Here is a 17,858-nt window from a genome sequence, read left to right on the forward strand (position 1 = left end):
AAAATTGGAGCTGTTTGTTTATATAATCCAGCGGTGCAGATGACTGCCTTATGGTCCAATGCGAAGTTCGTCACAACATGTATGTGGCCTGTCATGTGTGTGGTTCGAAATTTAAAAATATGTGTTCGGCACGTCGAGTGAACCTATGTGTATCATGTGTTTTGACAAAATAAGTGCTTGCTGCAGATGCGTCCAAAGGGTTTATGATAAAAGAGATCCTCGTGTTTGCCAGATACTCGCATAATCTCATGCGTAATCAGAGTTAACTGTTTAGGGAGTGTCTTGCATGTATTTTGTGAACGTGAGCGTCTCTTTTATCATAAACGGTTTTGACGCGTGTGCAGCAGGCACTTATTTTTGACAAAATACGTGATGCACATGGTTCACATATTTTGAAAACACAAGGAACGCACATGACACTACGAACACATATTTTAAGTTTGCGCACCTTGAAAGAGCAGTCACGAGCCGCCACTGTTATGGCCCTAGTAATGGCTTTATTGTAGGGCTGTAAAAAGATTAATCACATACAAAATAAAAGTTTGCATAATATGTGTGTGCACTGTGTAGATAGGTTATAATATAAACTAAAAATATAAACATATAAATATTTTTTCTTTCTTAAATGTATACATTTTTGTGTGTATTTATATATAAATAATAATTACACACAACACACACACACAAATATATTATGCAAACACTAACTTTTATTTTGTATGCGATTGATCTTTTGACAGCCCTACTTTTAGCAGTTAACTGTGCAGTTCATATAATTTCTGATGTGAATGTGTATTTTAAATATACAACAAATGCATACAGTAGTTTTGCCTTCTCTCTTACCTTTGTAAAGCTTTTAAAGGGTGCACTTTTGTCCATCAAATGTATGTTACCAATCAGTGGAAGTGCCATCGGCCCCGGGGGTAAAGAAAGTCCCCTCGTCTTCCTCCACTTCATGACCAACATCAATATGGCCAAGACGACCAACAGCAATGAACTAGAGATTTCCATCTCTCAGTACAATTTTGTCAATTTAAAGTATCTCTTTTCGGTTTCTAGACTCAAAATAGTCTGTTCTGTGTTGCCTTTAGTGTTTTTATCTGTAAGGAGGGGGCAGAGCAGTAAGGGGGTGGGATCCAGCGTGAATGGGACAGAGGTGAAATATGTGACCAAATACCTGCTTTACATATTAACTAAAGTGCACCGTAACCTTATCATTTAACACACAGAACAGCAGTATTGATTAATGTACTCGACTGATAAATATCATTTAAGATCATTTCATTGTTGTAAGAGAGCACATTCATTTAATTACGGGACCAATTCCAACCGCATCACTGTAGAAAGGTGTGGTAACTGCCGAAGAATGTAGGCAAACAAAATCACTCCCATGTCTATAATAAACATCTTTACTGTTTTCAACAGGCACATGTGCATGTGTTTCTGCAAAAGCAGCATAATAATTATAACTAGATAGTAAAGTTTGAAGACAAACTTTATGTTGGCTTGAGAAAGCGTAGCCTGAACGTTTAAAACGGTTTGACATAAGTTTAGTTTAGTAGGCTATCTGGCTGTTAGTATGTTTAAGTATGAAGGTAGCATGATTTACCATGAAGCTAGCATGATGTTAGCATGATTAGCATGAAGCTAGCATGATGCTAGCATGATTAGAATGAAGCTAGCTTGATGCTAGCATGATTAGCATGAAGCTAGCATGATAAGCATGAAGCTAGCATGATGCTAGCATGATTAGCATGAAGCTAGCATGATGCTAGCATGATTAGCATGAAGCTAGCATGATTAGCATGAAGCTAGTATGATGCTAACATGATGTTAGCATGATTAGCATGAAGCTAGCATGATGCTAGCATGATTAGCATGAAGCTAGCATGATGCTAGCATGATTAGCATGAAGCTAGCATGATGCTAGCATGATTAGCATGAAGCTAGCATGATGCTAGCATGATTAGCATGAAGCTAGCATGATGCTAGCATGATTAGCATGAAGCTAGCATGATGTTAGCATGATTAGCATGAAGCTAGCATGATGCTAGCATGATTAGCATGAAGCTAGCATGATGCTAGCATGATTAGCATGAAGCTAGCATGATGCTAGCATGATTAGCATGAAGCTAGCATGAAGCTAGCATGATTAGCATGAAGTTAGCATGAAGCTAGCATGATGCTAGTATGATTAGCATGAAGCTAGCATGATGCTAGCATGATTAGCATGAAGCTAGCATGATGTTAGCATGATTAGCATGAAGCTAGCATGAAGTTAGCATGATTAGCATGAAGCTAGCATGAAGTTAGCATGATTAGCATGAAGCTAGCATGATGTTAGCATGATTAGCATGAAGCTAGCATGAAGCTAGCATGATTAGCAAGAAGCTAGCATGAAGCTAACATTTATTGCGTTGCTAGGGTACTAAGTTTGGTTGCTAGGGAGAAAATTGGCATCCCATAATGATTACACTTCAAGCCACAAGAAAAACGGTCCAACCCCTGTGTCTCTACGATGTTCAGATCCAGAGATATAAGGCTTTGTTTATTATGTTGCTAGGGTCTTCATATTTTGTTGCTAGGGGCGTGGCTTAATACCTCAATAAGAATCCTAAGAGACTGATTGGATGCCTGAGTAAAATGAGCCCACCCCTATGTCTCTATGACACTCTGGTGCAAAGATATCCATCTGGGCTTTTTATAATGGTAGTCTATGGGAGATGTTGCTAGGGTACCCAAAATTGTTGCTAGGGGCGTGGCTTAATATCTCTGGGGTGATCCTAAGAGACTGATTGGATGCTTGAGTAAAATGAGCCCACCCCCATGTCTCTAAGACACTCTAAAGTGAAGATATTCCATCTGGGACGCTTTTTTCCCTTTTATGGGCATGTTTCCTGCCCCATTATAAGTCAATGGGAAAATTTGGGGGCCTCTTACACCCCAGGGGTACAGCTTACACCCCATTGTGAGGTATGTTCTTACACAGCCTGTCAGCCTCCTTAAATGTGGTAAGCCACAAGTTTCTACAAGTTTCTCACTCGCAGCTTTGACCCGTCAAAGTTTGTCTCAATGTTAAGTCAATGGAAATTTTGGGGTGTTTCAGCGCCCCGTTTAGGAATTCGGAAGGTCCCATCAGTTAGAAAAGATATAGCAACTCGAGTCAGATCAGACCGAAGGTATGTCCAAAGTTTGATGGCTGTAGCTTGAAAGCTCTAGGACGAGTTAGAGTTAGAAATTTTAGTCTCAGAAGAAAAAGAATAACTAGATAGTAAAGTTTGAAGACAAACTTTATGTTGGCTTGAGAAAGCGTAGCCTGAACGTTTAAAACGGTTTGACATAAGTTTAGTTTAGTAGGCTATCTGGCTGTTAGTATGTTTAAGTATGAAGGTAGCATGATTTACCATGAAGCTAGCATGATGTTAGCATGATTAGCATGAAGCTAGCATGATGCTAGCATGATTAGAATGAAGCTAGCTTGATGCTAGCATGATTAGCATGAAGCTAGCATGATAAGCATGAAGCTAGCATGATGCTAGCATGATTAACATGAAGCTAGCATGATGCTAGCATGATTAGCATGAAGCTAGCATGATTAGCATTAAGCTAGTATGATGCTAACATGATGTTAGCATGATTAGCATGAAGCTAGCATGATGCTAGCATGATTAGCATGAAGCTAGCATGATGCTAGCATGATTAGCATGAAGCTAGCATGATGCTAGCATGATTAGCATGAAGCTAGCATGATGCTAGCATGATTAGCATGAAGCTAGCATGATTAGCATGAAGCTAGTATGATGCTAACATGATGTTAGCATGATTAGCATGAAGCTAGCATGATGTTAGCATGATTAGCATGAAGCTAGCATGATGCTAGCATGATTAGCATGAAGCTAGCATGATGCTAGCATGATTAGCATGAAGCTAGCATGATGCTAGCATGATTAGCATGAAGCTAGCATGATGCTAGCATGATTTGCATGAAGCTAGCATGATGCTAGCATGATTTGCATGATGCTAGCATGATTAGCATGAAGCTAGCATGATGCTAGCATGATTAGCATGAAGCTAGCATGATGCTAGCATGATTAGCATGAAGCTAGCATGATGCTAGCATGATTAGCATGAAGCTAGCATGATGCTAGCATGATTAGCATGAAGCTAGCATGAAGCTAGCATGATTAGCATGAAGTTAGCATGAAGCTAGCATGATGCTAGTATGATTAGCATGAAGCTAGCATGATGCTAGCATGATTAGCATGAAGCTAGCATGATGTTAGCATGATTAGCATGAAGCTAGCATGAAGCTAGCATGAAGTTAGCATGATTAGCATGAAGCTAGCATGAAGTTAGCATGATTAGCATGAAGCTAGCATAATGTTAGCATGATTAGCATGAAGCTAGCATGAAGCTAGCATGATTAGCAAGAAGCTAGCATGAAGCTAACATTTATTGCGTTGCTAGGGTACTAAGTTTGGTTGCTAGGGAGAAAATTGGCATCCCATAATGATCACCCTTCAAGCCACAAGTTAAACGGTCCAACCCCCGTGTCTCTACAATGTTCTGATGCGGAGATATAAGGCTTTGTTTATTCCGTTGCTAGGGTACTAAGTTTGGTTGCTAGGGAGAAAATTGGCATCCCATAATGATCACACTTCAAGCCACAAGTAAAACGGTCCAACCCCCGTGTCTCTATGATGTTCTGAAGCGGAGATATAAGGCTTTGTTTATTCCGTTGCTAGGGTACTAAGTTTGGTTGCTAGGGAAAAAATTGGCATCCCATAATGATTACACTTCAAGCCACAAGAAAAACGGTCCAACCCCTGTGTCTCTACGATGTTCAGATCCAGAGATATAAGGCTTTGTTTATTATGTTGCTAGGGTCTTCATATTTTGTTGCTAGGGGCGTGGCTTAATATCTCTGGGGTGATCCTAAGAGACTGATTGGATGCTTGAGTAAAATGAGCCCACCCCCATGTCTCTAAGACACTCTAAAGTGAAGATATTCCATCTGGGACGCTTTTTTTCCCTTTTATGGGCATGTTTCCTGCCCCATTATAAGTCAATGGGAAAATTTGGGGGCCTCTTACACCCCAGGGGTACAGCTTACACCCCATTGTGAGGTATGTTCTTACACAGCCTGTCAGCCTCCTTAAATGTGGTAAGCCACAAGTTTCTACAAGTTTCTCACTCGCAGCTTTGACCCGTCAAAGTTTGTCTCAATGTTAAGTCAATGGAAATTTTGGGGTGTTTCAGCACCCCGTTTAGGAATTCGGAAGGTCCCATCAGTTAGAAAAGATATAGCACACCTCGTCAGATCAGACCGAAAGTCTGTCCAAAGTTTGATGGCTGTAGCTTGAAAGCTCTAGGACGAGTTAGAGTTAGAAATTTTAGTCTCAGAAGAAAAAGAATAATAATAATAACTAGATAGGTACATTTCCTGAAGAAAATGTGAAGTGGTGCTTGCCGTGGCAAATTTCGGGGGACAATATATGATTATACTCCAAGCCAAAAGTAAAACAATTCAACCCACATGTATCTACGATATTCTGATGCGAAGATATAAGGCTTTGTTTATTCGGTTGCTAGGGTACTGTATTTGGTTGCTAGGGAGAAAATTGGCATCCACTAGTGGTTACACTCCGAGTCACGAGTCAAACGGTCAAACCCCCGTGTCTCTACGATGTTCTGATGCGGAGATATAAGGCTTTGTTTACTCTGTTGCTAGGGTACTGTATTTGGTTGCTAGGGAAAAAATTGGCATCCACTAGTGATTACACTCCGAGATACGAGTCAAACGGTCCAACCCCCGTGTCTCTGCGATGTTCTGATGTGGAGATAAAAGGCTTTGTTTACTCTGTTGCTAGGGTAATGTATTTGGTTGCTAGGGAGAAAATTGGCATCCACTAGTGATTACACTCCGAGATACGAGTCAAACGGTCCAAACCCCGTGTCTCTACGTTGTTCTGATGCGGAGATATAAGGGTTTGTTTACTCTGTTGCTAGGGTACTGTATTTGGTTGCTAGGGAAAAAAATGTCATCCACTAGTGATTACCCTCCGAGTCACAAGTCAAACGATCCAACCCCCGTGTCTCTACGATGTTCTGATGCGGAGATATAAGGCTTTGTTTACTCTGTTGCTAGGGTACTGTATTTGGTTGCTAGGGGAAAAAATGGCATCCACTAGTGATTACCCTCCGAGTCACGAGTCAAACGGTCCAAACCCCGTGTCTTTACGATGTTCTGATGCGGAGATATAAGGCTTTGTTTACTCTGTTGCTAGGGTACTGTATTTGGTTGCTAAGGAAAAAAATGGCATCCACTAGTGATTACCCTCCGAGTCATGAGTCAAACGGTCCAACCCCCATGTCTCTACGATGTTCTGATGCGGAGATATAAGGCTTTGTTTACTCTGTTGCTAGGGTACTGTATTTGGTTGCTAGGGGCGTGGCTTGGGAGTGGCCAATGATGAGCCCAGTGTTTACACTCCGAGTCACAAGTAAAACGGTCCAACCCCCGTGTCTCTACGATGTTCTGATGCGGAGATATAAGGCTTTGTTTACTCTGTTGCTAGGGTACTGTATTTGGTTGCTAGGGGCGTGGCTTGGGAGTGGCCAATGATGTGCCCAGTGATTACACTCCGAGTCACAAGTAAAACGGTCCAACCCCCGTGTCTCTACGATGTTCTGATGCGGAGATATAAGGCTTTGTTTACTCTGTTGCTAGGGTACTGTATTTGGTTGCTAGGGGCGTGGCTTGGGAGTGGCCAATGATGTGCCCAGTGATTACACTCCGAGTCACAAGTAAAACGGTCCAAACCCCGTGTCTCTACGATGTTCTGATGCGGAGATATAAGGCTTTGTTTATTCGGTTGCTAGGGTGCTCAAATTTGGTTGCTAGGGGCGTGGCTTGGGAGTGGCCAATGATGTGCCCAATTGTTAGACCCCTAGTCACAAGTAAAACGGTCCAACCCCCGTGTCTCTACGATGTTCTGATGCCGAGATATAACTGTTTGTATTTCATGTTGCTAGGGTGCTCAAAAGTGGTTGCTAGGGACGTGGCTTAGTAAGTCTGTAAGGATCCTGAGAGACTATTGGATGCCTGAGTAAAATGAGCCCACCCCCATGTCTCTATGACACTGTGGTGCGAAGATATCCATCTAGGCATTTTATAATGGCAGTCAATGGTATAGGTTGCTAGGGTGCCCAAAATGGTTGCTATGGTAACCTTACACCCCATTGTGGGGTACGTCCTGACAGAGTCTAGCACCCTTTTCAAATTTAGTAACCCACATGTTTCTATGAAATCCTGGCTCGGACCTATGACCCGTCAAAATTTTTGCAATGGTAAGTCTATGGGATTTTGCCCCATTGACTTTTCATTGGGACACTTTTGGGCACCTCTTACACCCCAGGGGTACAACTTACACCCCATTGTGATCCATGTTTTTACAGAGCCTACAACCCTCTTCAAATGTTGTAACCCACATGTTTCTACAAAATCCACGAGCGGAGCTATGACCCGTCAAAGTTGGGCCCAATGTTAAGTCAATGGGATTTTTGGGGTGGTTTTACGCCCCCCTTCCGGAAATCCTGCACCCGATCCCTTATAAAAGTCATAGCACACCTCTCCTCAATAATCCGGTCGATTTGAGCCCTCTTTCATGGGTCTACAACAAAGCGTGCGGGACGAGTTAATCGCCGAAAAAAGTGTCCGGATGTAAGAATAAAATATAATAATAATAACTAGATATTAAAGTTTGAAGACAAACTTTATGTTGGCTTGAAAAAGCGTAGCATGAAGCTAGCATGATGCTAGCATGATTAGCATGAAGCTAGCATGATGCTAGCATGATTAGCATCATGCTAGCATGATCCTAGCATGATTAGCATGAAGCTAGCATGATGTTAGCATTGATTAGCATGAAGCTAGCATGATGCTAGCATTGATTAGCATGACGCTAGCATGATGCTAGCATTGATTAGCATGAAGCTAGCATGATTAGCATGAAGCTAGCATGAAGCTAGCATGATTAGCATGAAGCTAGCATGATGTTAGCATGAAGCTAGCATGATGCTAGCATGATTAGCATGAAGCTAGCATGAAGTTAGCATGATTAGCATGAAGCTAGCATGATGTTAGCATGATTAGCATGAAGCTAGCATGATGCTAGCATGATTAGCATGAAATTAGCATGAAGCTAGCATGATGCTAGCATTGATTAGCATGAAGCTAGCATGAAGCTAGCATGATTAGCATGAAGTTAGCATGATTAGCATGAAGCTAGCATGAAGCTAGCATGATTAGCATGAAGCTAGCATGATTAGCATGAAGTTAGCATGATTAGCATGAAGCTAGCATGAAGCTAGCATGATTAGCATGAAGCTAGCATGAAGCTAGCATGATTAGCATGAAGCTAGCATGAAGCTAGCATGATTAGCATGAAGCTAGCATGACTAGCATGACGTTAGCATGATAAGCATGAAGCTAGCATGATGCTAGCATGACTAGCATGAAGCTAGCTAACATGCTGCTAACATGATTAGCATGAAGCTAGCATGCTGCTAGCATGAAGTTAGCATGCTGCTAGCATGATTAGCATGAAGCTAGCATGATGCTAGCATGATTAGCATGAAGCTAGCATGATGCTAGCATGATTAGCATTAAGCTAGCATGATGCTAGCGTGAAGCTAGCATGATGTTAGCATGATTAGCATGAAGCTAGCATTATGCTAGCATGATTAGCATGAAGCTAGCATGATTCTTGCATGATTAGCATGAAGCTACCATGATGTTAGCATGATTAGCATGAAGCTAGCATGATGCTAGTATGATTAGCATGAAACTAGCATGAGGCTAGCATGATTAGCATGAAGAAAACATGAGGTTAGCATGATTAGCATAAAGCTAGCATGATTTAACGTGAAGCTAGCATGATTAGCATGATGCTAGCATGATTAGCATGAAGCTAGCACTATTTAGCGTGAAGCTAACAAGATTTAACATGAAGCTAGCATGATTTAGCATGAAGTTAGCAAGCTATATTATGAAATTAGCATAAAGCTAGCATGAAACTAGCATGAAGCTAGTATGACTTAGCATGGAGCTAGCATGAAGCTAACATGACCCGAAGACCCAACCCCCATGTCTCTATGATGTTCAGATCCAAAGATATAAGGCTTTGTTTATTATGTTGCTAGGGTGCTCATATTTGGTTGCTAGGGGCGTGGCTTAACACCTCAATAAGAATCCTATTAAGACTGATTGGATGCCTGAGTAAAATGAGCCCACCCCTATGTCTCTATGACACTCTGGTGCAAAGATATCCATCTGGGCTTTTTATAATGGTAGTCTATGGGAGATGTTGCTAGGGTACCCAAAATTGTTGCTAGGGGCGTGGCTAAATAGCTTTGGGGCGATCCTAAGAGACTGATTGGATGACTGAGTAAAATGAGCCCACCCCCATGTCTCTACGACACTCTAAAGTAAAGATATTCCATCTGGGACGCTTTTGTTCCCTTATATGGGCATGTTTCCTGCCCCATTATAAGTCAATGGGAAATTTTGGGGGCCTCTTACACCCCAGGGGTACAGCTTACACCCCATTGTGATGTATGTTCTTACAGAGCCTGTCAGCCACCTTAAATGTGGTAAGCCACAAGTTTCTACAAGTTTCTCACTCACAGCTATGACCCGTCAAAGTTTGTCTCAATGTTAAGTCAATGGAAATTTTGGGGTGTTCGAGCCCCCCGTTTAGGAATTCGGAAGGTCCCATCAGTTAGAAAAGATATAGCACACTAAGTCAGACCAGTCTGAAGGTCTGTGGAAAATTTGGTGCATGTAGCTTGAAAGCTCTAGGACGAGTTAGTGTCAGAAATTTTGGGAGGAGAAGAAAGAATAATAATAATAAGTTTAAAAGCAATAACAGTATGTTGGCTTTTTCAAGCCAACATAATAATATCCCTGAGCAATAGTAATAGTGATGCTTTGCATAAATGCAAGCACCACTAACTAGATATTAAAGTTTGAAGACAAACTTTATGTTGGCTTGAAAAAGCGTAGCCTGAACGTTTAAAACGGATTGACAGAAGTTTAGTTTAGTAGGCTATCTGGCAGTTAGTATGTTTAAGTATGAAGCTAACATGATTAGCATGAAGCTAGCATGAAGCTAACATGATTAGCATGAAGCTAGCATGATGCTAGCATGATTAGCATGATGTTAGCATGATTAGCATGAAGTTAGCATGATGCTAGCATGATTAGCATGAAGCTAGCATGAAGCTAGCATGATTAGCATGAAGCTAGCATGAAGCTAGCATGATGCTAGCATGATTAGCATGAAGCTAGCATGATGCTAGCATGATTAGCATGTAGCTAGCATGATGCTAGCATGATTAGCATGTAGCTAGCATGATGTTAGCATGATTAGTATGTAGCTAGCATGAAGCTAGCATGATGCTAGCATGAAGCTAGCATGATGCTAGCATGATGCTAGCATGAAGCTAGCATGATGCTAGCATGATTAGCATGAAGCTAGCATGATTAGCATGAAGCTAGCATGATGCTAGCATGATTAGCATGTAGCTAGCATGAAGCTAGCATGATGCTAGCATGATTAGCATGAAGCTAGCATGATGCTAGCATGATTAGCATGAAGCTAGCATGATTAGCATGAAGCTAGCATGATTAGCATGAAGCTAGCATGATGTTAGCATGATTAGCATGTAGCTAGCATGAAGCTAGCATGAAGCTGGCATGATGCTAACATGATTAGCATGAAGCTAGCATGATGCTAGCATGATTAGCATGAAACTAGCATCATTCTAGCATGATTAGCATGAAGCTAGCATGATGCTAGCATGATTAGCATGAAGCTAGCATGAAACTAGCAAGATTAGCATGAAGCTAGCATGAAGCTAGCACGAGGCTTGCATGATTAACATGAAGTTAGCATGAGAATAGCATGATTAGCATGAAGCTAGCATGATTTAACGTGAAGCTAGCATGATTAGCATGATGCTAGCATGATTAGCATTAAGCTAGCACTATTTAGCGTGCAGCTAACAAGATTTAACATGAAGTTAGCATGATTTAGCATGAAGTTAGCAAGATTTATTATGAAATTAGCATAAAGCTAGCATGAAACTAGCATGAAGCTAGTATGACTTAGCATGGAGCTAGCATGAAGCTAACATGACCCAAAGACCCAACCCCCATGTCTCTAAGATGTTCAGATCCAGAGATATAAGGCTTTGTTTATTATGTTGCTAGGGTGCTCAAATTGGTTGCTAGGGGCGTGGTTTAATACCTCAGTAGGAATCCTAAGAGACTGATTGGATGCCTGAGTAAAATGAGCCCACCCCTATGTCTCTATGACACTCTGGTGTAAAGATATCCATCTGGGCTTTTTATAATGGTAGTCTATGGGAGATGTTGCTAGGGTACCCAAAATTGTTGCTAGGGGCGTGGCTAAATAGCTTTGGGGCGATCCTAAGAGACTGATTGGATGACTGAGTAAAATGAGCCCACCCCCATGTCTCTACGACACTCTAAAGTAAAGATATTCCATCTGGGACGCTTTTATTCCCTTATATGGGCATGTTTCCTGCCCCATTATAAGTCAATGGGAAATTTTGGGGGCCTCTTACACCCCAGGGGTATAGCTTACACCCCATTGTGATGTATGTTCTTACAGAGCCTGTCAGCCACCTTAAATGTGGTAAGCCACAAGTTTCTACAAGTTTCTCACTCACAGCTATGACCCGTCAAAGTTTGTCTCAATGTTAAGTCAATGGAAATTTTGGGGTGTTCGAGACCCCCGTTTAGGAATTCGGAAGGTCCCATCAGTTAGAAAAGATATAGCACACTAAGTCAGACCAGTCTGAAGGTCTGTGGAAAATTTGGTGCATGTAGCTTGAAAGCCCTAGGACGAGTTAGTGTTTATAATTTTGGGGGGAGAAAAAGAATAATAATAACTAGATATTAAAGTTTGAAGACAAACTTTATGTTGGCTTGAAAAAGCGTAGCCTGAACGTTTAAAACGGATTGACAGAAGTTTAGTTTAGTAGGCTATCTGGCAGTTAGTATGTTTAAGTATGAAGCTAACATGATTAGCATGAAGCTAGCATGAAGCTAACATGATTAGCATGAAGCTAGCATGATGCTAGCATGATTAGCATGAAGCTAGCATGAAGCTAACATGATTAGCATGAAGCTAGCATGATGTTAGCATGATTAGCATGAAGCTAGCATGATGCTAGCATGATTAGCATGAAGTTAGCATGATGCTAGCATGATTAGCATGAAGCTACCATGATGTTAGCATGAAGCTAGCATGATTAGCATGAAGCTAGCATGAAGCTAACATGATGCTAGCATGATTAGCATGTAGCTAGCATGATGTTAGCATGATTAGCATGTAGCTAGCATGAAGCTAGCATGATGCTAGCATGATTAGCATGAAGCTAGCATGATGCTAGCATGATAAGCATGAAGCTAGCATGATGCTAGCATGATTAGCATGAAGCTAGCATGATTAGCATGTAGCTAGCATGATTAGCATGAAGCTAGCATGATGCTAGCATGATTAGCATGAAGCTAGCATGATGCTAGCATGATTAGCATGAAGCTAGCATGAAGCTAGCATGATGCTAGCATGATTAGCATGAAGCTAGCATGATGCTAGCATGATTAGCATGAAGCTAGCATGATGCTAGCATGATTAGCTTGAAGCTAGCATGATGCTAGCATGATTAGCATGTAGCTAGCATGAAGCTAGCATGAAGCTAGCATGATGTTAGCATGATTAGCATGTAGCTAGCATGAAGCTAGCATGATGCTAGCATGATTAGCATGAAGCTAGCATGATGCTAGCATGATAAGCATGAAGCTAGCATGATGCTAGCATGATTAGCATGAAGCTAGCATGATTAGAATGTAGCTAGCATGATTAGCATGAAGCTAGCATGATGCTAGCATGATTAGCATGAAGCTAGCATGATGCTAGCATGATTAGCATGAAGCTAGCATGAAGCTAGCATGATGCTAGCATGATTAGCATGAAGCTAGCATGATGCTAGCATGATTAGCATGAAGCTAGCATGATGCTAGCATGATTAGCATGATGCTAGCATGATGCTAGCATGATTAGCATGTAGCTAGCATGAAGCTAGCATGAAGCTAGCATGATGTTAGCATGATTAGCATGAAGCTAGCATGATGCTAGCATGATTAGCATGAAGCTAGCATGATGCTAGCATGATTAGCATGAAGCTAGCATAAACCTAGCATGATTAGCATGAAACTAGCATGATTCTAGCATGATTAGCATGAAGCTAGCATGATGCTAGCATGATTAGCATGAAGCTAGCATAAAGCTAGCATGATTAGCATGAAACTAGCATGATTCTAGCATGATTAGCATGAAGCTAGCATGATGCTAGCATGATTAGCATGAAGCTAGCATGATGTTAGCATGATTAGCATGAAGCTAGCATGAAACTAGCAAGATTAGCATGAAGCTAGCATGAAGCTAGCACGAGGCTTGCATGATTAACATGAAGTTAGCATGAGAATAGCATGATTAGCATGAAGCTAACATGATTTAACGTGAAGCTAGCATGATTAGCATGATGCTAGCATGATTAGCATTAAGCTAGCACTATTTAGCGTGCAGCTAACAAGATTTAACATGAAGTTAGCATGATTTAGCATGAAGTTAGCAAGATTTATTATGAAATTAGCATAAAGCTAGCATGAAACTAGCATGAAGCTAGTATGACTTAGCATGGAGCTAGCATGAAGCTAACATGACCCAAAGACCCAACCCCCATGTCTCTATGATGTTCAGACCAAGAGATATAAGGCTTTGTTTATTATGTTGCTAGGGTGCTCAAATTTGGTTGCTAGGGGCGTGGCTTAATGCCTCAATAAGAATCCTATTAAGACTGATTGGATGCCTGAGTAAAATGAGCCCACCCCTATGTCTCTATGACACTCTGGTGTAAAGATATCCATCTGGGCTTTTTATAATGGTAGTCTATGGGAGATGTTGCTAGGGTACCCAAAATTGTTGCTAGGGGCGTGGCTAAATAGCTTTGGGGCGATCCTAAGAGACTGATTGGATGACTGAGTAAAATGAGCCCACCCCCATGTCTCTACGACACTCTAAAGTAAAGATATTCCATCTGGGACGCTTTTATTCCCTTATATGGGCATGTTCCCTGCCCCATTATAAGTCAATGGGAAATTTTGGGGGCCTCTTACACCCCAGGGGTATAGCTTACACCCCATTGTGATGTATGTTCTTACAGAGCCTGTCAGCCACCTTAAATGTGGTAAGCCACAAGTTTCTACAAGTTTCTCACTCACAGCTATGACCCGTCAAAGTTTGTCTCAATGTTAAGTCAATGGAAATTTTGGGGTGTTCGAGACCCCCGTTTAGGAATTCGGAAGGTCCCATCAGTTAGAAAAGATATAGCACACTAAGTCAGACCAGTCTGAAGGTCTGTGGAAAATTTGGTGCATGTAGCTTGAAAGCCCTAGGACGAGTTAGTGTTTATAATTTTGGGGGGAGAAAAAGAATAATAATAATAATAATAATAATAATAAGTTTAATAGCAATAACAATATGTTGGCTTTTTCAAGCCAACATAACTAGATATTAAAGTTTGAAGACAAACTTTATGTTGGCTTGAAAAAGCGTAGCCTGAACGTTTAAAACGGATTGACAGAAGTTTAGTTTAGTAGGCTATCTGGCAGTTAGTATGTTTAAGTATGAAGCTAACATGATTAGCATGAAGCTAGCATGAAGCTAACATGATTAGCATGAAGCTAGCATGATGCTAGCATGATTAGCATGAAGCTAGCATGATTAGCATGAAGCTAACATGATTAGCATGAAGCTAGCATGATGCTAGCATGATTAGCATGAAGCTAGCATGATGCTAGCATGATTAGCATGAAGTTAGCATGATGGTAGCATGAAGCCAGCATGATGCTAGCATGATTAGCATGAAGCTACCATGATGTTAGCATGAAGCTAGCATGATTAGCATGAAGCTAGCATGAAGCTAGCATGATGCTAGCATGATTAGCATGAAGCTAACATGATGCTAGCATGATTAGCATGTAGCTAGCATGATGTTAGCATGATTAGCATGTAGCTAGCATGAAGCTAGCATGATGCTAGCATGATTAGCATGAAGCTAGCATGATGCTAGCATGATAAGCATGAAGCTAGCATGATGCTAGCATGATTAGCATGAAGCTAGCATGATTAGCATGTAGCTAGCATGATTAGCATGAAGCTAGCATGATGCTAGCATGATTAGCATGAAGCTAGCATGATGCTAGCATGATTAGCATGAAGCTAGCATGAAGCTAGCATGATGCTAGCATGATTAGCATGAAGCTAGCATGATGCTAGCATGATTAGCATGAAGCTAGCATGATGCTAGCATGATTAGCATGAAGCTAGCATGATGCTAGCATGATTAGCATGAAGCTAGCATAAAGCTAGCATGATTAGCATGAAACTAGCATGATTCTAGCATGATTAGCATGAAGCTAGCATGATGCTAGCATGATTAGCATGAAGCTAGCATGATGTTAGCATGATTAACATGAAGCTAGCATGAAACTAGCATGATTAGCATGAAGCTAGCATGATGCTAGCATGATTAGCATGAAGCTAGCATGATGCTAGCATGATTAGCATGAAGCTAGCATAAAGTTAGCATGATTAGCATGAAACTAGCATGATTCTAGCATGATTAGCATGAAGCTAGCATGATGTTAGCATGATTAGCATGAAGCTAGCATGAAACTAGCAAGATTAGCATGAAGCTAGCATGAAGCTAGCACGAGGCTTGCATGATTAACATGAAGTTAGCATGAGAATAGCATGATTAGCATGAAGCTAGCATGATTTAACGTGAAGCTAGCATGATTAGCATGATGCTAGCATGATTAGCATTAAGCTAGCACTATTTAGCGTGCAGCTAACAAGATTTAACATGAAGTTAGCATGATTTAGCATGAAGTTAGCAAGATTTATTATGAAATTAGCATAAAGCTAGCATGAAACTAGCATGAAGCTAGTATGACTTAGCATGGAGCTAGCATGAAGCTAACATGACCCAAAGACCCAACCCCCATGTCTCTATGATGTTCAGACCAAGAGATATAAGGCTTTGTTTATTATGTTGCAAGGGTGCTCAAATTTGGTTGCTAGGGGCGTGGCTTAATGCCTCAATAAGAATCCTATTAAGACTGATTGGATGCCTGAGTAAAATGAGCCCACCCCTATGTCTCTATGACACTCTGGTGTAAAGATATCCATCTGGGCTTTTTATAATGGTAGTCTATGGGAGATGTTGCTAGGGTACCCAAAATTGTTGCTAGGGGCGTGGCTAAATAGCTTTGGGGCGATCCTAAGAGACTGATTGGATGACTGAGTAAAATGAGCCCACCCCCATGTCTCTACGACACTCTAAAGTAAAGATATTCCATCTGGGACGCTTTTATTCCCTTATATGGGCATGTTCCCTGCCCCATTATAAGTCAATGGGAAATTTTGGTGGCCTCTTACACCCCAGGGGTATAGCTTACACCCCATTGTGATGTATGTTCTTACAGAGCCTGTCAGCCACCTTAAATGTGGTAAGCCACAAGTTTCTACAAGTTTCTCACTCACAGCTATGACCCGTCAAAGTTTGTCTCAATGTTAAGTCAATGGAAATTTTGGGGTGTTCGAGACCCCCGTTTAGGAATTCGGAAGGTCCCATCAGTTAGAAAAGATATAGCACACTAAGTCAGACCAGTCTGAAGGTCTGTGGAAAATTTGGTGCATGTAGCTTGAAAGCCCTAGGACGAGTTAGTGTTTATAATTTTGGGGGGAGAAAAAGAATAATAATAACTAGATATTAAAGTTTGAAGACAAACTTTATGTTGGCTTGAAAAAGCGTAGCCTGAACGTTTAAAACGGTTTGACAGAAGTTTAGTTTAGTAGGCTATCTGGCTGTTGGTATGTTTAGGTATGAAGGTAGCATGATTTAACATGATTTATCATGATGCCAACATGATAAACATGAAGCTAGGATGATTAGCATGATGCTAGCATGATTAACATGATGGTAGCATGATACTAGCATGATTAGCATGAAGCTAGCATGATGCAAGCATGATTATAATGAAGCTAACATGATGCTAGCATGATTAGCATGAAGCTAGCATGATGCTAGCATGATTAGCATGAAGCTAGCATGATGTTAGCATGATTAGCATGAAGCTAGCATGATGCAAGCATGATTATAATGCAGCTAACATGATGCTAGCATGATTAGCATGAAGCTAGCATGATGCTAGCATGATTAGCATGAAGCTAGCATGATGTTAGCATGATTAGCATGAAGCTAGCATGATGGTAGCATGATAAGCATGAAGCTAGCATGATGCTAGCATGATTAGCATGAAGCTAGCATGATTAGCATGAAGCTAGCATGATGCTAACATGATTAGCATGAAGCTAGCATGATTAGCATGAAGCTAGCATGATTCTAGCATGATTAGCATGAAGCTAGCATGAAGTTAGCATGATGGTAGCATGATTAGCATGAAGCTAGCATGTTGCTAGCATGATTAGCATGATGCTAACATGATTAGCATAAAGCTAGCATGTTGGTAGCATGATTAGCATGAAGCTAGCATGATGTTAACATGATTAACATGAAGCTAGCATGATGCTATCATGATTACCATGAAGCTAGCATAATGCTAGCATAAAGCTAACATGTTGCTAGCATGATTAGCATGAAGCTAGCATGATGCTAGCATGATTAGCATGAAGCTAGCA

General features: G+C 41.0%; 1 protein-coding gene across 1 annotated transcript in view; it reads right to left on the bottom strand.

Annotated features, from left to right (window-relative positions):
• Positions 1-1,077, bottom strand: part of LOC135771492 (uncharacterized) — a 20,486-nt gene extending 19,409 nt beyond the window's left edge. Inside the window, exon 1 of the mRNA XM_065281770.2 lies at positions 844-1,077. Coding sequence (XP_065137842.2) covers positions 844-1,011 — 168 coding nt within the window. The 5' untranslated portion in view covers positions 1,012-1,077. The remainder of the gene's footprint in view (positions 1-843) is intronic.
• Positions 1,078-17,858: the final 16,781 nt, after the last annotated feature.

This window comes from Paramisgurnus dabryanus, chromosome 8 (assembly GCF_030506205.2).
Source record: "Paramisgurnus dabryanus chromosome 8, PD_genome_1.1, whole genome shotgun sequence".
Taxonomy (NCBI): Eukaryota; Metazoa; Chordata; class Actinopteri; order Cypriniformes; family Cobitidae; genus Paramisgurnus; species Paramisgurnus dabryanus.